Genomic DNA, 22,622 nt, shown 5'->3' on the forward strand with positions numbered 1-22,622 from the left:
TGTACTTCTAAACTATTCCATATTTTTGAAACCGAAATTTTCACCATCATGATTAAAAAGTGAAGCATCTTGGAAATCAATTTCCACTAGTTCTGCGTTTTCTTCAATGTATCAAATGTTTGAAAATACCATGTATGTACTCCCAGCAAATGGTTAACATTTTAAATATTCTGTTTCTTTTTCAATGCTGAGATTCAGATATCGTTTATTTGTGGCAGTCTCTGCGGGTTTTCAAACTTTTATATTGCATCATAAGACAATTAACTTTTCCTAATGAGGGCTGCCACCCTGAGTGAAAAGTCACATGCAATATGAAAGTCCACAGAAAGAACTGTGATTTAGTCACAAGCTCAAGACTGCACATTGATGGTATGGACATCTCTATTAAGTCAGGTGCTGGGCAGACCTGTCCCTTGCTCCTCATTTGTTGATTCCCTTATGAATTCACTGAACTGCACTGCACTGTGTCAAGCACTTGCTCTGTGCGTAGTACTGTGCTAGATACTGGGGATAAAGAAGGTTCAGTACCTACAGTGATATTGTAAGGATATTGACTCAGAACCTTAGTGCTGACTGCTTCTATTCTCAGTTATTGTGGTTAGGGTGCTCCACTCTAGTTCCGGCCCTGGGACTCCAACTCACCCCCTACACACTGTTAGTAGGTATCCCATGAGGTATGTGAGATAACTGGGTTATTTAAGCCAGACTCCTAAAAGTGGAGGCTATTGGAAAACCAAACAAGGCATCTCAAATTCAGGCTCCAAGGGCTGTTTCTGTCCAACTGGGGCTTGGTCAAGGCCCCCAGGGGCTAAGAAGATTGTTCTAGTGCCCTGGGCTTCTGCTTGTCTAGCATTTTAGGGGACAAGGAAATATTCTGCAAAGGTCATTTATCTATGAAAGCAGTGGCTTACGACATGGGAAGGCCTCTGCTGGCTGCAGGGGTTGGCACTGGCCAGATTTGTTGCTGCTTGGATTTCTGTGCCCTGGTCAGCCATCCACCAAAGGTGGCAATCCTCTTCCTCATCCTGTGCTGTTGTCGCCAAGAACTGGGTCCTGCTCTGGACAAGTAGGGCAAAGCTAGCTGAGGGCTCCATTGCTCTTAAGATATTGACCCATTCACTGGGGACACCTCAACCTCACACTTCCCTTTGTACTCTCCTGTGTCTCTAAATCCTCATCTGTCTGGAGAACATCAGCCCTTTGTGTCTGGAGGAAAGTGATAGAGGGTGGGAACACAAAGGAATGCACTGCTATATAAATTATTTCAGGCTTCTGCTTAAGAAGGTCGGCTGGCAAGGTTGTAGAAATTGGATTGGAAAAGAGAAGAGGAATTCTTCTTAGACCCCTTGACTCATTTATTGTGCCTAAACCCCTTCACTTTTTATGGTTGTGATATTCCAAGCCAGCCGTACCTGAAGTGAAAGAGTAGAGTGTCCTGCTCACATCTTCCTGCACAAACCTTGCCCACAACCAGCTGATTCCACGTCAAGTTATTTTTATTTGTATTTAATTTGTTATTACAACTGAGATGGAAGGAAAAGAGTACGACTAAAATCAGAAAAAGATTCTTTTTCCTTCAAAAGTCAGTAAGGTCATCATTACAGCAGTCTGGGTATAGGCCTCTTCTTAACATCTGCAAAGGGCCTTTCTTGATAAGATTTCTATTATCAGCAAAATATCTCATAGGAATCAGAAGAGCTGACGAAGTATATCTTGACAGATAAAGTAAAAATGAATTTGAAATACGTGGATTACATTTCCTTAAAAATGGGCTTGAGTTTAAAAGTTAGCAATAGTAATGTTTAACTAAAAGCATTTGGGAATTTCGTAAGCCCCAAGTGTTTGAAAGACCAGTTTCTAAGTTGAAATTAGATGGCTTCTCTTATCCACTAAGGAACTTTAATTTACATTAAACATATTCCTAGATAATACTTTTACTGACCAGGGATGGTAATATGTCAGTGTTTTATTTCTTGTTTTGGAAATTTCCTCATATTTTAGTGCTTTAAATACTTTTTTTTTTTTTTTCTTTTGAGACAAGATCTTACTTCATTGCCCAGGCTGGAGTGCGGTGGCACGATCACACTTCACTGCAGCCTTCACCTCCTGGCTCAAGCAATCTTCCCGCCTCTGTCTCCCAAGTAGCTGGGACCATAGGCACATGCCACCACGCCCAGCTGGATTTTGTTTTAAATTTATTTTTGGTAGAGACAGGGTCTCTTCTATGTTGCCCAAGCTGTTCTAGAGCTCCTGGGCTCAAGCAATCCTACTGCCTCAGCCTCCCAAAATGCTGGGCTTACAGGTGTAAGCCGCCGTGCCTAACCTAAATTTTGAATTAAATCCTTTTATTTATATAGCTATTGAATTGCTTTATTATTTGCTGTTACAAATAAATTCAAAATACACAATAGTCCAGGGAATGCAAAGTTAAACATAAAATTTCTAGAAATAATAGCATCTTAATATTCAATATACATTTGATGCTTGAATTACTAAGAAACTATACAATAGAAATACTGTAGGAATACAAAAGATATCTATATTTGTCTTGTTTCTTTTACAGTTTGCTCATCTGTTTATAACAGTTTAGAAACTTTGTTAAAAACAAACAAACAAACAAAAACCCATGTTGTACCTGTAAATATGAACTAATGTGACTGTAAAATAAAAATTCAGTAGAAAGTCATGATCGAGACATAGGAATAGTCTTAACTGTCTACATTTACTGGGGGAAAAAATCGTGTTTATTTAAGTATATTCAAGGTTATTTTTCAAATAAATAGAAATAAAAGCATGTAGATTCAGAGATGTAGAGAGAAGATGATCCAAAGTCCGGTGCTACCAGCGCCCGCTACATGAAACACGGGCCATCGCACAGCTAAGGTGGAGCAAGAGGGCTGATGAGAGATGCCTGGCTCGCTTTCCCCCAACAGAAGAGGACCACAGCAATGGATAAACAGCTAAGATTTGACTGGAGTGTGGAAGGGAGAGCACGGAAGTGCAGCAGGGGAGTAGGGATGCACATGTGGTGATTGGAAGCCCAGGAGGGCAGCGTGGAGGCACCAGGCCTCTGTAGCCCCCTCTTCCATTTTTGGATTGGATCGGCCTAGAATCAGGAGGAACTTCCCATTTCCAGGGAAAGGTAAGCAGAAGATCCCCATCACCCCCTATTGCCCCCACAAACACCTACAGTCCTCACTACTGGAGAATCCTACAGTCCTCTCAAGCCCTAAGCCCAGTTTGTAGAACTGCCAGGAATTCACATAGCTGCATTGCCCGAATTAGGAACACAAAGTGTGTACTCTCCACCCGCTACCCACCCTCTGTGAGCCAAGCTGCTGCCGCTGGGCGCCACCTTGAGACCAGACACCTCTGGAGTGCGCCCTCCTCTGGGGGTCAGTGGCCACAGCACCTGTCCCACAGTGGGGGTCCATCTTCATTCCACCTAGCCCCAGCTGTGTGGAGCCTGGGCCCGGGACCTGCTGTGATTCTGGTCCTGCACAGCACGGAAACCACCTCCTGCTACTGCACTTCCAGCCAAAGGAACAGTCTGGCAGTCCCGTTCATGGAGAACCCCGCCTTGAGCTGGCTAAACCACTGTGTGCCTGCCGCCGAGCAGGAGAGGTCCTTAAGCTGCTGAGCAGCTTACACCCCTTGGGCCAGCGGGTTGGCCACATAGGCACCCACACTCAAGGTCTGAAAAACGGCCCGGCAGCACCTCCTTGCAGACTTCACCACTGAATTTTACTGAACCTTTAAAGAAGAATTAATAGCAATTTTTCTCAAAATATTTTTTAAAAAAGCAGAGGAAATTATTCCTAACTCATTCTATGAGGCCAGCATATCCCTGATACCAAAACCAGACAAGGACTCAGCAAAAAAATAAAACTACAGGCCATTATCCCAGATGAACATAGGACTACAGGCCAATATCCCTGATTAACATAGATGGAAAAATCTTCAATAAAATATTAGCAAACCAAATCTAACAACACTTCAAAATGATAATACACCATGATTAAGTGAGATTCGCAGGAATGCAAAAGTGGTTCAATATATGCAAATCAATAAATGTCATAAATTATATCAATAGAATTAAGAACAAAAACCAGATGAGTATCTCTGTAGATGCAGGAAAAACATCTGATAAAATTCAATGTACCTTCATGATAAAAACTCTCAACAAACTATGCATCAATGGAATATACTTCAAAATAATAAAAGCCATATATGATGAACCCACAGTTAATGTCTTAATGAATGGAGAAAAACTGAAAGCGTTTTCTTTAAAAACTGGAACAAGATTAAGATGCCTACTCTCACCAATCTTATTCAACGTAGTACTGGAAGTCTTAGAGCAAATGAGTAAGAGAAAGAAATAAAGTGTATCCACATTGGAAATGAGGAAGTCAAATAGTCCTCTGTGCAGATGACATGATCATATATATAGAAAAACCTAAAGATGCTACCAAAAAACTCTAAGAAATGAACGAATTCAGTAAAGTTGCAGAATACAAAAAAAAATTAGTGTTTCTACATACAAACAATGAATTACCTGAAAAAAAAAATCAAGAAGGCAATGCAATTTACAATAGCTATTAATACAAACCACCACCACCTAGGAATCAATTTAACCAAAGATGTGGAAGACTTCTACAAGGAAAACTACAAAACACTGATGAAAGAAATTTAGGAGAATACAAACAAATGCAAAGACATCCCATGCTCATCAGGAGAATTAATATTATTAAAATGACCATACTAACCAAGACAATCTACAGATTCAAGGGAGTCACCATCAAAATACCTATGACATTCTTCACATAAATAGAAAAAAAATCCTAGACTTTGCATGGGAACATAAAAGACCCCAAATAGCCGTAGCAATTCTGGGCAAAAATAACAAAGCTGAAGCATCACATTACCAGACTTCAAAAAATAATACAAAGCTGTAGTAACCAAAACAACATGGTACTGTCATAGAGACAGACACATAGACCAATGAAACAGAATAGAGAACCTAGAAATTAATCCACATATCTGTGGACAACTGATTTTTGACAAAATGCCAAGAAAATTCTTTGGGAAAAAGATAGTCTCTTCAATAAATGATGCTGCAAAAACTGGATATCCATATGCAGAAGAATGAAACTGGACTCCTACCTCTTATCCTACACAAAAATAAACCCACAATGGATCAAAGACCTGAGTGTAAAACCTGAAACTATACAACTACTAGAAGAAAACATAAGGAAAATGCTTCAAAACATTGGTCTGGGGAAAGATGTTATGAATAAGACTTCTAAAGCACAGGCAACAAAAGCAAAAATAAACAAATGGGATTATTTAAAACTAAAAAGTTTCTGCACAGCAAAGGAAATTAATCAACAGAATGAAAAGACAACCTACAGAATAGGAGAAAATATTTGCAAATGATTCATACAACAGGAGATTAACATCAAGCATATACAAGTAATTCAAATAACTTAACAGCAAAAAAAATCTAACAACTGATTAAAAAATGGGGAAATGATCTGAACAGATATTTCTCAAAAGAAGACATACATATGACCAACAAATATATGACAAAATGTTCAACATCACTAATCATCAAAGAAATGCAAACCAAAACCACAATGAGGTATTGCCTCACCCCAGTTACAGTGGCTATTATTAAAAAGAAAAAAAATAACAAATGCTGGTAAGGATGCAGAGAAAAGAGTACTCTTACATGCTGTTGCGAATATAAACTAGTACAACCACTATAGAGAATAGTATGGAGGTCCCTCAGTAACTACAAATAGAACTACCATATAATCCAGCAATCCCACTACTAGGCATTTATCCTAAGGAAAGGAAATGATTATATTGAAGAGACATCTGCACCCCCATGCTTATTGCAGCACTATTCACAATAGTTAAGATATGGAATCAACCCAGGTCTCCCAAAACAGATGGATAAAGAAAAGGTGATATATATGGCTGGGCGCAGTGGCTCATGCCTGTAATCCCAGCACTTTGGGAGGCCAAGGTGGGCAGATCATCTGAGATTGGGAGCTCAAGACCAGCCTGGCCAACATGGTGAAACCCTGTCTCTAATAAAATACAAAAATTAGCCTGAAGTGGTGGGGCACGCCTGTAGTCCCAGCTACTTGGGAAGTTGAGGCAGGAGAATCACTTGAACATTCATGAATATCACTTGAACATCCATGTTGGACAGGCTGATCTCAAACTCCTGGCCTCGAGCAATCCACCCACCTTGGCCTCCCAAAGTGCTGGGATTACAGGCGTGAACCACCACGCTTGGCCCATCTCCTCAATTAATAGGTGATTATTAAATGAAGAGTTCATTAATTCAACCACAAATTCATTGTCTTTTCTGTACTACTAGTGTATACTGGAAATTCTCATTTCTGCAGTAGTAGTGCTTCTTACACTTTAATGTGCTTATGAAACACCTGGCTGGAGGTGGCGGTCTTGTTAAACTGTAGATGCTGATTCAATAGGTCTAGGGTAAGTCAGAGAATCTGAATTTCTAACAAGCACCCAGGTGATGTTGATGTTGTTGGTCCATGGACCGTATTTCAAGAAGCAAGGATCTGTTGCAGTTTTTCTCAACCACTGCTGATATTTTTGAATTCTTTGTTTTGGGATTGGGGGGCTGTCCTGTGCATTGAGTATATTTAGCAGCATTCCTGGGCTCTATCCACTAGAAGTCAGTAGCACCCTTTCCCAAGCTGTGGCAATGAAAAATGTCCCTAGATGTTATCAAATGGGGGAGACAAAATTACCTTTGGTTTAGAATAATTGCTCTATTGTTATGTTTCATGGTTGTGTGTTTGTTGCATAATATAAACACTTCTTTTGATGAACTGGCTTTAGTGAGAACAGCATTCGCCAGCCAGATAAACAGCTTTCTTCCCCTCCTCCCAGAAGGAGTTACTACACTTTTGTTTGTGGACACTGTAGATTTTTAAACCAATATTGTTGCCCTCTTTACTACAACCACTAGGGTGCTCAGAAGTAAATTTCAAACCACATTTAGCAATCGTGAATATTTCCAGGGATAAGTTTCTGAAAAATAACTCAACTACTGGATTCATTTTCTTTATGTTTACTTTCACCCACACATTGAGTAAAAATTCTTTTTGCTTTATTATGTATTTTTATAGGCTGCTTCGTGTACTGTTTGAAATAGATTACTTTCTATTGAGTAAGGTAAACAAAACTGTTAGAATAGAAACAGCCAGGACAGATGCAATGCATTAATTTGCTGATCATAGTTGGTTATCTGCTGCTTGATACATACTAATGAGTAAATCCAATCAAATAGTGAGACAAGCCTCACAACTATTGAACAATTTGGCTTATTTTCTCCCAACTGTAGTAAACTGATGAATGCAGATGTCTAGAGAAAGGACACGAAATTAATATGAAAGAAAAGTTTTGTGTTTTAATTTATATTGGAGATGCAACATTAGTAATAAAGTTTTTGAGGCTGATCACAAAAAAAGACCTTGGCTGAATAACTAGATTTTACACTTTGCCAGCTCTGCCATAAGACACTTGGGATTAATTGCATTTAGAGCATAAAGGACCTTAAAAGTTATCCAGTCCAGTGCTTTTCAAGTTTCTTTAAGCTGTGGAATTCTTGGTTTAAACATCCATCCGGAAGGCTAGTGTGCGAAGCCAGCTACATCGGGGTTGTTCTGTTTGCAGGGCAAGTAAAGGGAGGAAAAAAGGGTCTCTGGGGCCTCTGTAGGGAGCAGAGGTTGCAAACTCATGGCCCTGTAATATGCTCTTGGGATAAGTGTGAGGAAGTGGTGATCAAGGAGATGAAGTAACCTGTTCAAAGAATCAGAATTGCCCTAGAGCAGAGGTGGGACTGGAACCCAATTTAGACAGGATGCTGGGCATCTGGAGTTATAACCTTGTTCCAAGTTACCCACATCTCTATTACTGAAGCCAATTATTCTTATTAAAAATTTCCAAACCTTGCAGAAATATTTACATTAAAATGTTCAAATTTCCCCCCCTCTCTCTTTTTTCTCCACCTGCACCCCCAATCTGATTATTTTTCTTTTTATTGTTTTGAGACAGGATCTGGCTCTGTTGCCCAGGCTGGAGTGCAGTGGTGCGATCTTGGCTCAACCTCCACCTCCTGGGCTCAAGTGATTCTCCTAGCTCAGTCTCCTGAGAAGCTGGGACCAGAGGCATGCCACCATTCCCGGTTAATTTTTGGATATTTTAGTAGAGATGGGGTTTTGCCATTTTGCCCAGGCTCTTCTTGAACTCCTGAGCTCAGGCGATCTGCCCACCTTGTCCTCCAAAGTGTTGGGATTACAGGTGTGAGCCACTGCACCCAGCCCCAGCGTAATTCTTCAGGGAAAAACAGTGATAGTTGCCTGATATGTATCCTTCTAGAAGTTTCCGTCCTACCTCCAAATTTGTATATACATACACATATATGTAAATCCTTTTTTTCCTGGTTTTTCTTGGCTGGCTCTATTTTTTTCTTTTATCATAGCACTTAAGGCTTTGTAACATCCTACATATTTTACTTATTTATCATATGTCTTTTCCCACTAGAATAGCCTCCATGAAGGCAAGAATATTTGCCTATTTTGATCACTGATGTTTCCCAAGTCCCAGGAGTGGTGCTGGCATGTAGTAGGCACTGAGAAATTTTGTGGAATGAATGAATAAGATGAAGAAGCAGAACAGGGAATATTTTTAGGGCAGTGGAATTACTCTGTTTGAAACTACAATAATGGACACATGTCATTAAACATTTGTCAAAACCCATAAAAGGTACAATACCAAAGTGAATCTCAGTGTAAACTATGGACTCTAGATGGTAATGTGTCATTATGGGTTCATCGATTGCACCAATGTATTGCTGTGGTGAGGGATGCTGACAGTGGGGGAAGTTGTGTGTGTAGTGGGGGCACAGGGGGTAAATGGGAATTCTCTATACTTTCCATTCAATTTTGCTGTGAATCTAAAACTTCTCTAAAAAGTAAAGTTTACTAATTTAAAAGAAAATGAGCTGTCATCTCAAAATTCATGTGTCTAAAACCAAGCTCTTGATTTGTATCTCCCCACACATTCTTCCTCTAGTCTTATCTGTCTCATCCATCCATTGGGTGATTAGGCCCAACCCATCGGCACTGCTGACAACCTTCCTTTGAAATATATCTGGAGTGAACAATTCTCACCACCTGTAGTCCAACCACCCTGATCTAGGGTCCCACACATAAAGTATCCTTCTGCCTCATGGCTTTGTATTTACTGTGCTGTCCTTGCTGCTTCTCATTCATGTCTCCATTGCAAAATCACATCAGTAGAGATACCTTCCTCAGTTACTCTACCTAAATAGTAATCATATTCTTTATCTCCCACAACTTGTTTTGTTTCATAACACCTGTCACTACTTGGCATTATTCTTTCTACGTATTTTTTGTTCTGGTCCATATCATCCCACGAAATAAGTTCCAAGAAGGGAGAGATTTGCTTTGTTTGCTGCTATATCTTCAGTGCCTAGCACACTGTAGGGACTCAAATTTTTGTTGAATGAATGAATGAATGAATGAATGAATCTCTCACCTGTAGAATAGTAGTTGCTTCCTAAGGAGTCTCTAGCTCCCTCTACAGACTAATCTCCACATTGCAGGTAGGGAGATAATGTTTTCAATCTGACTTTTCTTTTAGGATAGACCCCACATCCCTGCCTACATTGAACTATCCTCCTCCTCCTCACTTCACTTCAGTGCTCCCCAGGGAGCCAACTTCCAGTCCCTGGAGTAGGCAGTACTCTTTCTCTCCACAGAACAGATGGTTATGTTCAGCTCCCACACCTCTGCTTCCTCTCCACATTTCTCAAGAGTTCCTTCTCCAGGGAAGCTACTTTGACTCCCAGATTAGGGCAGATTCCATGTGATAGGTTCCGACAGAACCGTATTCCTTTTCCACGGATAATTCATCTCACTTTGTAACTACATATTATATAAGTTCCATGAAAGCAGAGTCCATGTCTATTCCGCACACAGTTGTATTCCCTGCCCACAGCAGTGTGCCTGGTACTGCCAGGTTCTCAAGAAGAGTTGGCTGATGAATGAAGGAAGACATAAATGAGCATGGCAATCTCTGCTGTTGCAAGACAAGTCTCCAAAGCATATCCAGAGAATGAACCTTCCAGGCATCAAATGCCTCAAGTTTGAGAGACTAGGGAACTCTAGGGGTGGCTGGCTAAGTTTCTCCCTGCCTGGCCCAACACCAGATGCTTTGAGCACAAATACTAGCTAAGCAGATGACAACATGCTTGTGTGTTGAAGCTTAGAAATCTCACTGGGGAGACACAGTCACCTGTCATTATCCCTAGCTATGTAAGTAAGGCATTACTTTCCAGATTAATATTTCTTCAAACATCTAAACTTAAGTGATCATTTGTAAAAAGTAGTTTTTACTTACATGTATAAACTAGAGGGTTTTACATGAGAAACAGAATCACACTCTCAGAGTTTCTTTGACAGCTTTACATTTCCTGCATTTGTGACTTATTTTAATGCGAGTGTAATATTTTAATGGCTGTGGGATAATTGATGTGGATATTTTCATCTGAAAAATGATTACTTTCTGTAAAACAAATTATCTTTAAAAGTTTGCTGACTTTTTTTTTTTCTTTTTTGAGACTGGGCCTCTCTTTGTCACCCAGGCTGAAGTGCAGTGGTGCAGTCACGGCTCACTGCAGCCTCCACCTCTTGGACTCAAGCAATTCTCTCACCTCAGCCTCCCAAGCAGCTGGGACTACAAGTGCACATCACGGCTGGCTTACTTTTGTATTTTTTTGTAGAGATGGGGTTTCACCATACTGCCCAGGCTGGTCATGAACTCCTGGGCTCAAGCAACTCACCCACCTTGGCCTCCTAGGGTTGGAATTATGGGCGTGAGCCACCACGCCGGGCCAACTGAATCTTTTTATAAGAAAAACAAAACAAACAAACAACAACAAAAGCCCCCTGTGTTTTATAATTTTTCACCAGTCCCTAATGTGAACAGGGCAAAAATGTAGACCAGGAATTAGCTATCTTTTACTCAGCTCTTTTTGCCTCACTCCAAGTAGGCTCTGTCAGCTTTGGACTCATCTGCGGTAAATATGCAGCTCTCTGAAAATGAACTGTAACACAGATCAGTTCCTACCCAATTATCAAATACCTGGACTCTTGATTGCTAACTATGTAATTGCCTATGATTCTGGTAAAACATTTAAAAATCCTCCATCACCTGAAATTTGATGGTTGTTGTGCAGCAAATAGGAGGAAATAATCTACCCTCCTCCATCCCCACCTTTTCCTCTGTCTTATCAAAAACCTTTACCCAGCGATATAATCTCTTTTCAGTTTCCTGGCTACCAACTCTTCATCACCAACAGAGCTCAAAAATATGGATTTACTCTGTTTACTCTGTTTTTAAATGAGATTTGATGACATCCAGGGACTACTCTGTTTCCCTACAGGGCATATACTGCCAGTTTCATAATGAAAGTAAATGGAAAAATAACATTCACTTTACTGAAATTTGGTTTGTGGCAAACTGGATTGGAATATACTCTTCTGCTGGGGACTGTCAGGGCCTCAGGACCATTTTGTACTGCACCATCCCTTGGAGTAAAGCCCCCAAACAACAATAATGGATGACTGATAATAATCTATGAGTATAAGCTTCCTTAAAAAAGATAAAAGTACTAACTGTGGATATAGAAGTATAGTGCTATATACCCTTCTATCTTAATAATAATACATTTCAAAAATATATTTAAGACTATGAAATATGCCACAGCAAACAACTGCTTTTACACCACCTGCACCTCTTCATTTTTCTTTTAATGTGTTGACTTTTAGAGTAAAATATATTGAAATGTGCTCCTGTGCATTTTTGCTCCATTTATGTATTTACTTTTACCTCTGTTTATTTGTTAGCAAGGTCCCTTTAAAGCTATTAGAGACACACCCAAGGTGGATACTATATTAGGGGAATTAGGCATTTCAAGGTTTGAGCTGACGGATTTCATTTTCAATCAGATAACTGCTCCTGGATCTCCATACAAAATGTCCTAAGAGTATGCATATGCTCAACCAATTTTATTTTGCACTGTTTTCTAGTCAGATGAATATTCATCTCATCTGTAGATAAATATCAGGTTAACCAGAGATGCAGACAAACAACATACTCCTTTGTCCAACTGCATTGTAAGAAACTTTTTTTTTTTTTTTTTTGAAATGGAGTCTTGCTCTGTCACCCAGGCTGGAGTGCAGTGGTATGATCTCAGCTCACTGCAACCTACGCCTTCCGGGTTCAAGTGATTCTCCTGCCTCAGCCTCCCAAGTAGCTGGGACTACAGGCGTATGCTACCACGTCCGGCTAATTTTTGTATTTTTAGTAGAGATGGGGTTTCGCCATGTTGGCCAGGCTGGTCTCGAACTCCTGGTCTCAGGTGATCCACCTGCCTTGGCCTCCCAAAGTATTGGGATTACGTAATAGGCGTGAGCCACCGCATCCGGCCAGAACATTTTTCTTTAATTATTTATTTAAATGTGCAAAGGAAACCAAACTTTTTATTTTAAAGAAGAGCTTTTAAAAATATAATTAATGAGAAACAAAGTTATCTTATGTCTTCTTTTGGAAGTTTGCAACATGTTAAGTCATGGATGCGAGTAGGTAACATCCTTCCCGGTGATTTGTGGTTACATGCCTGACTCTGGCACCTATTCTTGGCTGAGGATGTGCAAGGGTAGTGATCTGATGTTAACTCACTAGAGTAGTTTGCAGAGAGTCTTTTCAAAAGGATTTGTAAATCTTCATTTCTTCTTGTTATTTGGATGTGTTTCACGGGCTGTTGCAGATGACTGGGATTGGGATATGTGTGGCAGGAGAAAGTAAAGATAGAAATCAGTTGCTGTTACATCTGCCTTTGTCAACTAAAATTCACTCTTTGGAGAGGTGGGAGCAGGTAAGTAAGGTAATCCAAGAAAAGTCCCAAAGCACCAAGAAAAGTTCGCTAGAAAAGTATTCCCTAATAAGTGCCCTTCTAACAGGGGCCCAAGAGACCACCTCAATGAAATGAGGTTCCAGGGAATTTGGTAACATTTTCTTATTTGCTGTTTTTCTTTCTCAAATTGTGTGAAAAAGATTTAGCGTTCTTCTCTGGCTCCAAATTCTACAACTTCAATTTATGGAGGAATTATCCTAATCCCATGATTAAACTAATCCATTAAAAAATAAAAAAGAAACCTTCCCAGAAGCATTAAGTGGATGGGCGTAATCAACATCCCCCGGATGGGACCAAGTGGGCCAGGAGGATGTGAGCACCCCACAGTCACACCAACACTGAGGTGGACCTGACTACATCCAGATTTTCAGTAAGGAAGCTTTATTTGTCATTCACCACGAAAACAATGCCCACTAATTGATATTACTAATTAATCTCGTTTTAAGAAAAATCAACTTGTCACTTTGGGAGGCTGAGATGAGTGGATCACAAGGTCAGGAGATCGAGACCATACTGGTCAACATGGTGAAACACCCTCTCTGCTAAAAATACAAAAATTAGCTGGGCATAGTGGCATGTGCCTGTAGTCCCAGCTACTCGGGAGGCTGAGGCAGGAGAATCACTTGAACCAAGAAGTCGGAGGTTGCAGTGAGCTGAGATTGTGCCACAGCACTCCAGCTTGGTGAAAGAGTGAGACTCTGTCTCAAAAAAAGAAAGAAAAAAAAAAGAAAGAGAGAAAGAAAAATCAACTTGTGTGGGTAAAGGAAGGACTACATTACTAGCTTAAAAATTAGCTTTCTGTAAGTCAGCCTTGCTGATACACTCTACAGATGGCATGTATTTTCACCCAATCAGGAAATACTTCAAAGTAACATTGATGGGTTCTTGTGAGCTTTTATGTCATTCTTTATAGAACTTCAGTTATGGGCCAGATTTCCAAGGATTTTTTTTTACAATATCATATGTGTGTTTTTTTGACCTCTAATCAGCTTTGTTCACATGAATGAATACCAGTGATTCAGATTTTTAAAATGCCCTTTGGCAGATGAATTCAGTTCTTCCAGTCTTGTAAATAAATACAATCAGGCAGTGATATTAGACCATTGCTCTGTTGATGAATATATAACTTTAAGTGGCTGGTAAACCTGCACAAATACTAGAGACCTACAGGGCTCAGAAGCGAATTACTGACCTAGGAATAACAGGCTGTTTCATACCCAAAATGACACTGCCGACCCAACCTTAATAAGACTTGGGGTTTGACATTTTTTCCAGACACAATGATAGATTCTCACTGATCTGTTTATACTCTATTGCCTGTCCCCAGTGTGATCAATATAATGCAATAATAGATGACTGACTGGAGTTATGAATGCTATTTGTGACCCTGACTCAACTCATACCTAATTCTGCTATACAGTGACCAGTGAGGTTCCTATTCATTTAACATAGTTTATACTGAAGTATTAAGCGGAACCATATGAAATTGATGTTTTTGTACGTCAAAAGAGTCTAATGTCAGTTTTTTCATATGGACCAACCTAACATCAAAAGAATTTCTTTCAAAGGTTGTTTTGTCCTGTTCCTAGCGTATGTACTTTGTAACAGCAGTCCAAAATTTTTCTTAAGACCCGTCTCTACTAAAAAATACAAAAAACTAGCCGGGTGAGGTGGCGGGCGCCTGTAGTCCCAGCTACTCAGGAGGCTGAGGCAGGAGAATGGCGTGAACCCGGGAGGCGGAGCTTGCAGTGAGCTGAGATCTGGCCACTGCACTCCAGCCTGGGCGACAGAGCGAGACTCCGTCTCAAAAAAAAAAAAAAAGAGTGTTCCTAGCGTATGTACTTTGTAACAGCAGTCCAAAATTTTTCTTAAGACATTGTTGTTATTTCCTGCTGGCTATATGTTCCTTTAACTTTAAATGTTTCAGAAGTGGTTTTTATGCTTCTTCTCTTTGCTTCTTGACTAGTATGCATAATTCATCAAGAAAGATCAAATATGTTGCGTTTATACCAGCAACACATTAAACATAACACAATTAAGCCTAAAGTTTTTTGAATAAGTTTTCAAGGAAAGAAAGGTAATATTGTTGAGCAATATTATGATAACAAGCAAAATTGTGTCAGCCAGATGACTGCTGGTGTGTCACTGAATAATTTATACTACTTCTGAAATAATAACAATGTGTCCCCTACAATCAGCCTGAACTCTTTCTCAGCGGATGTATTAGCAGTGAATCATATAAATTTTCGATCCTTCACACATATCTCTGTGCAAGGAATTGCCCAGGAAATTCCAAGAGTATGAATGAATTCCAAAATGTCAGCTAAAAAAATACATACTCAGTTCTAGGTCATCTAGGTCATCCCTGGTAGGAAACATCAATATCAAAAGAAAGTATTATTTTTTTAACTAAAGATGATGAATTTATTCAATATTTTTGAAAAAAGAAAGCAAAGTTAACTAGTTAATTGTCAAACTACAGATGCTTTTTGATTTACGATGGGGTTATGTCCCCATAACCCCATTGTAAGTTGAAAATCTTATGTTGAAAATGCATTTAATACACTTAACCTACCGAACATCATAGCTTAGCCTGGCCTACCCCAAATGTGCTCAGAATACATACATTAGCCTACAGTTGGGCAAAACAATCTAACACAAAGCCTATATAATAACGTTAGTTGTTATGAAGAATTTTGAATCAAAATTCAAAGTATGGTTTCTACTGAATGTATATGGCTTTTGCACCATTGTACAGTCAAAAAATCCTACGTCAAACCACCATAAATCAAGGACCATCTGTAATTTTAACCCCCAAAGTAACTCAAGGCAATAAGAAATATCATTTGTTTTTGACAAGCAGATATTTGAAGTAAATCTGCAGGATTTTCTCACACATTTCCACAAGACTAAAACTCATTGCATAGTAAACCTTTAATGCTTTAGATCAACTTTGAAAAATCCCACTATTTTACCTTTATCTTTGCAATTGACTCCCGCTGTCAAACTGGGGAATTCACTTAACCTCTCTTACATTAAATTCTCCAACTTGTGCAATAGATACATAGATTATTAGCAAAGCAGGCAATTGTATACTGTTTATTTTGATGGAACTTTATTGATTTTAGCTATTTCCAAGCCCTGGTATACTTATCTAATACTTACATTTGAATATAAGCAATATTTTATTGTCACCATTAAAATGGATTTAAAAGAGTTTTAGGAAGGCTAATAAAATTAGTGCAAACACTTTTGAAAGTGTCAGATTATATACAGACATGCAAAATAATATTCTAATGTTATCAGCAAACACTTGAATCCCCCTTTCCCTTTGTTAACATGAGAACACACTCTTTCCTCTGATTTGAAGTGGGAAAAGAGCTAGAAAGTAGAATATGGGAAAAAGGGCTCTTCTAGTACCTAAACATGATAGCCAGCGGGCAGGTGAATATGAATTGGATTTGCTACTCTTCAGCTATGTTTCTTTCTGGAGGCTGAGCTGTCTGGCTTTTTCTAAGAGGGCTGTAGCCTATAAGATGGCAGATCCTGCCAGAGTGCTAGAACCATCACATGTATCTCAAGGGAAGAACACGGTTGCTGCCTAAGAATTGTTGTTGTAAAGATTATGAGCCTGACAGTGCCTTAAAGCTATTCAAACTTGTTCAACCCACCAGAAAAGTGAGTCTGCCCTAGCACTGTGGCATTTTAGGACCTGTGTCTCAAACACATTTCCTTTCCCAGGGCCAGGAAGGACTAGGGCACAAAATATAAAGGAGTGCTGGAAATATATAGTAATCAAGATACATAATGTTTTTTAGAATTAAAATTAATGCAAATAATGTACGATGAATATCAAAATTGTAATTAGGTACAGGATTGATATTACTAATTATTCCTTTTGTCTTAGGTTCCACTATGGCTCAGTAAGACACTGTTACTGATCTTGTCATCGCTTAAAATTTTACTGAGTTTCATTTATTTATTTATTCATTTATTTATTTTTATTTTTATTTTTGGGACAGAGTCCCGCTCAGTCACCCAGGCTGGAATGCAGTGGCACGATATCGGCTCACTGCAACCTCCACCTCTCGGGCTCAAGCCATTCTCCTGCCTCAGCCTCCTGAGTAGCTAGGATTATAGGCGTCAGCCACCATGGCCTGCTAATTGTTGTATTTTTAGTAGAGATGGAGTTTCACCATGCTGGCCAGGCTGGTCTTGAACTCCTGACCTCAGGCGATCCACCTGCCTCAGCCTCCCAAAGTGCTTGGATTACAGGCATGAGCCACCGTGCCCAGCCTTTACTGAGTTTTATTGGTGCCACCCTAATTTGTGTGCCAGAGGGAGGTCCTGGCCCCTGACATCCTACTTAAAATTTTTTATTTTTTTACTTTGCCCTTTGTTTTCTGACTAGCTCAACCTCTCACTGGCTTCCCTCTCTTAAGACACCTCCTGACTATGGTTGTGCCCTTTTCTTTGTGTACGGATGGTCCTGACATAAGATGGTTGAACTTACCATTTTTCGACTTCACAATGGTGTGAAAGTGATGCTCATTCAGTAGAAACAATACTTCCAGTGCCTATATGACCGTTCTATTTTTCACTTTCAGTACAGCATTCAATAAATTACATGAGATATTCAACAGTTTATTATAAAATACACTTTGTGTTAGATAATTTTGCCTAATGTAGGCTAGTGTAAGTGTTCTGGGCATGTTTTAATGTAAGCTAGGCTAAGCTGTAATGTTCGGTAAACTAGGTGCATTTTCAACTTATAATGGGTTTCTGGGGACATGGTCTCATCCTAAGTTGCGTGTCACCATCTACACTCTAAACTCTAAGAGGTCAGGAATTGTATCTGTTTGGTTAATAGCTGAATCGTGAGTACTTTTAACACAGTGCCTGGAACACAGTAGCTGAGTGGAAGCTGATATTCAGTGTTGTGCGTGGCTTTCTTGCATGATTATGTGGTTGGGAAATGTCTCTGGCAGAATCCCTACCACAGAGCCTGCTACAGGGTCACAGACCTCTTTCCAGGATTTTCCTGAATTCTGGGGACAGGGAACCAGAAATAATATATCTTGAGGTTTGCAAAAATCAGAGAGTCAGTGGACTTATGTGCACCCAAGTAGATTCAAATGGGAATCAAGGAGATGATGAACCTTTTTTGGGGGTGGGGTGGGGAAACTAACATAATGTAAGGTGTTTAAAAAAAATGTTCTATTTTGCAAAAGATACAGAAAAGAGTATGCTAATTTACATGATTCGAGCTTTTTGTTTGTTTATTTGCAGTGACTCCTGAAGTTGCTCAGGTTTGGGAAGTACACAACACTTACCTTCAATGGTACACTGATCAGGGACTGGAATCTTCTTTCCAATTTCCATGGCATATGCTTTCACTTTGCTGAGGTTTTTTTTTAAGTGCAAGTAGAGCTTATCTTGGTATTCTATAGGACTTGCAGTTGTCTCTGGAGTTTCTTCCTGGAAGTTTTCTTTAACAGTTTCTGGCAAATTCTCTGAGTCTTTATGTATAATATTTGGGTATGAAACTGAAGACTCTCCCAGCTGTGATCTGTCAGTGTCTGCCTTAAAGGGCAGCTTGTCATCTCCTTGGCTAAGTGGGTCTATTTCTGAAAGAGAGATGCTGGCTGGTATATCTCCCCTGTTTTCATCTTCACCATCGTCTGAACCCACACCCTTTGTGAGCACAGTGTGCAAAGCCAAACTTTTTGACCTAGAGTTCAAACAAAGGGAAAGTTAGAGAAGCTGTGTTACCATTCACTGCCAAGGAAAAGAAATAATAATAATATTGGGACAAAAAGTTACTTCCTCTGGAGTGTGAAACTACTAATGGCCCTGATAAATGTACATCACCAACAAATGATGTAATAAACCAAACCTTTGAAAATCTAGGTCACCCCCAAACACAAAGGTTTAAAAATCAATTTCATGGCAAAACTGGCTGCAAAATGATAGACTTGCATATTTTTCATTGTTGTCTACCTTTGCTTTTGATTTTTCATCAGAAATCAAGAGACGGTATTTTCCATATGGCATACTTATATTTAAGAATTGCTTTAAAAATTAAGCAATAGGTTTTTTTTCCATTCATAGTACCCATTTAAAATAGTGGACTTCTTTGGATAATGAGAGCATTGTGGATAACATTTCATTCATGTAAGGACAGCACTTCAGGTGGCTATAGGTAGAAGATATATAAAAAACACCCCGTAACAGAGTGATAACAAAGCTAATAGCTGATATTAAGTGTATAATTTAAAAAACAAACCAAACAAGAGTTATACCTGTTAAATCTAATGTTTTTTCTTTCTTCTTTAGAAACTTGGCCCAGACTATATCTTCTGATAGAGCCAGGGGTATTGCTGTCTGCATTTATCTTGTCTTCAAAAGCCTGGATTTTAACTTGGAGTTTTTCATGGTCTCCATTTTCAGCTACTATGAGCTTGGTTTCTTCCAGTTTCTCAGGGAATTCAATTTCAGTGCTGATTTTTCTCCTAAAGGAATAGAAATCATTGCATTAGATGTTGGTCATATATACTCTTCAGAACAGTGTTATTCTCTATTTAACTGCCTCTCACTCAGAAGCGAAAACTTTGCCTAATAAATTTTTTCAGTAGTCATTTAACAAGTATTTACTGAATATCTACTACAGGCATAGGTCTTTGAAATTCTTTCTACAGATTGTTCTGCCAGAAGTTTAGAAACAGCGGTGTTTATGTGAACATTGTATTAAAAATGCTTTTTTAAGGGTTCAAAGAATAAAAAGCAGTTTTTATGCTCATGTACCATATTCTTTTCTAGAAATTCTTCCAATGTATGGCTTTCACATGAAATGTGTGCCAGATATTTTCTAAAAAATTTACATGTGCTGATATGTTTCTCCTGAAATTACAGAATAGGAAAATTTCACGTGGACTGCATAAACTCATGGTTTTGTTAATTTTTAAAAAATCAGTATAGCAAGAAATATCTTTCTGAATTTTAAGATGTTGGAAGGAAGAGGTTTTCTATGAAATGATATTAATATAGACCCAAGTATCTTTTATAGCAGGGTTTATAAACCACTTTGTGGGTCATTAAAATTACTTCCTTTAAAGCAGGGGCCATGTGTGGTATAATTTTGGATTTCCTCTGAGGGCTAACAGTGCGTTAGCTAGGATAAGCACCTACAAATAAACTGCAGAAATAGCTTTCTGATGTTCACTGAGGTGCTGAGTAATTATACGAAAGTAGCATGCATTTATCTTCCCTTATTTATCTTCTAATATTGAGCTGGCCTACAGGTATTTTAATTTTTATTCAACAACCACTATCCATTTTTATAACACATGGTGTTAGTATTAATTCTTTTCTCAAAAAAAAATATAAAAGGAATTATTTACTTACCACACTTTTGACACACAATGTGTGGGTTTTTTTCTCATACCAACTAATTCTCCAACCCTCTAGACACCAACTGGGTGTCCTACAGTTCAATTCAATCCTAATACTGATGACCTGGAATAAAGCCCAGACTCCACAGACTGCCCCCAGTTCAGATGCCAGTGAGAAGTATGGGGTCCCCAGCTTACTCACACTTCTGTTCAGCTTGGCTACAAAGGTTCCAGCACTGCCCCACCTCCATGGTTCAATAATTCACTGGAATGGCTCATAGGACTCAGGAAAACACTTTAACTTATTATTATTGGATTTATTAGAAAGGATACAACTCAGAAACACCCCAGTAGAAGAGATGCACAGAGCAAGGTATGGGAGAAGGGGCTCAGAGCTTCTGTGCCCTTTCTAGGTGTGCTGTACTCCCAGCACCTCAATGTGTTCACCAATCTGGAAGTTCTTGGAATTTTAGGGGTTACTAGGATGGTTTCATTATTCAGGTGTGATTGATTAAACGATTATCATTGGTGGTTAACTCAATCTTCAGTCCCTCTCCCCTCCCCAGAGACTGGGGGTGGGTGAGTTATAGGGTAAGATAGAGAATGGGGCTGAAAGTTCCAACAATGAAATCATGCCTTGGTCTTTCCTGTGACCAGCCCCAATCCTCAAGAAATCTAGGGGTCCCTGCCACCAGTCATCTCATTAGCATATAAAAGACACCCATCAATCTGAGATTCTGAGGGTTTAGGAGCTGTATGCCATGAACTCGGCATGGAGGCAAAATATTTATTTTTTATTACAGTACATAATAATCCCTAGAAATATATTCACCAAGATGGTCTAATGATTTTGTTGATTTGTCTGTGTGTATTTACTTGGCCGTCTTTAGTATTTTTCCAAGACTTTGAGGAAAGGGCCCAGACTTACACAAAAATCTTAGCTTCTTCAAACATTTTTCCCTAAGGGCCAAAGTGAACCTGGTATAATACCTGAATGAGAGTGAGAGGAAAAACATACTTAGAAAAAAAAAAAAGAAAGAAAGCACTGCCAGGCACGATGGCTCACGCCTGTAATCCCAACACTTTGGGAGGCTGAGGTGGGTGGATCACTTGAGGTCAGGAGTTCGAGACCAGCCTGCTCAACATGGTGAAACCCCGTCTCTACTAAAAATACAAAAATTAGCTGGGTGTGGTGGCAGGCACCTGTAATCCCAGCTAATTGGGAGGCTGAGGGAGGAGAATCAATTGAACCTGGGGGCGGAGGTTGTAGTGAGCCGAGATCGCACCATTGCACTCCAGCCTGGGTGACAAGAGCGAAACTCTGTGTCAAAAACAACAACATCAACCAACCAACAAACAAACAAGCACAAGAACAACAACAACAAAACAAAAACAAAAACAAAAACTGCTTTTTAGAAAAAAGCAATGCAGAAGGGCTGGTAACTAATTTTTTCAGTTACAATCTACCCATTCTGGCACCTATATCTGCGGTGGACACTGGTGAAGGTGCGTTGGCAGGGTTGGATGGTGAAGTTTTTCTGGCTGGCCCAGAGAGGAGAGCAGTCCTGGCGTTGAGGGAGGGTTCATGATTATGGGCCCTCAGTGGTCAGAATTCACCTGTAGGTCCAGCCCAGGGAAAGCTGCTGATGGTTCAAAGTGGGAACCAGCATCTTTCAGGTAACCAGGCAATTGTTTATTGTTTAATAAGAGGTTACTGATACAATTTAAAACCATTTTTCTTACATAATTTTATAAGTTTTCTATGACTTTACATAATTTTTATCTACCCATACCATGCATAAATGAAATATACATTGGTAGATTGCAAGAATCAGTATGTGGGAATAGAGGCTAAGCTTGAAAACGTTTTTCTTTCTGACATATATATGATATTGGCTACAGTCAAATAGATGGGAGGCTTTGACATCTTTTAGCCGGAAGATCCTAAATGTTTACTCCCATTACAAATGAAACCAAGATAATGTTATCTCTAGACGATATTTTACAAACCATGATGATTGCCAAGGTTAATTTAAAAAAATCTAATGGACTCACTCCACACAAGAAATTTTGGGGAGTATTTATTTTCTATCCACATTAGTTAATGTGTAGTCATGAAACTAAAATATTTCTCCGGTTCCATAGAACCTAGTCACATTTCAAAATTAAAAGATACCTTTATT

At 39.3% G+C, this 22,622-nt stretch overlaps 1 protein-coding gene across 6 annotated transcripts in view; it reads right to left on the bottom strand.

Annotated features, from left to right (window-relative positions):
- The window catches only part of VEPH1 (ventricular zone expressed PH domain containing 1), a 247,970-nt gene that overhangs the window by 88,141 nt on the left and 137,207 nt on the right, over positions 1-22,622 (bottom strand). For all 6 annotated transcript variants that reach the window (XM_050779846.1, XM_050779843.1, XM_050779847.1 and 3 more), the window contains 2 exons: positions 19,351-19,560; positions 18,382-18,779 (listed from right to left, as the gene is read on the bottom strand). In XM_050779846.1, the coding sequence (XP_050635803.1) occupies positions 18,382-18,779; positions 19,351-19,560 (608 nt within the window). The remainder of the gene's footprint in view (positions 1-18,381; positions 18,780-19,350; positions 19,561-22,622) is intronic.

Source organism: Macaca thibetana, chromosome 2, assembly GCF_024542745.1.
Source record: "Macaca thibetana thibetana isolate TM-01 chromosome 2, ASM2454274v1, whole genome shotgun sequence".
Taxonomy (NCBI): Eukaryota; Metazoa; Chordata; class Mammalia; order Primates; family Cercopithecidae; genus Macaca; species Macaca thibetana.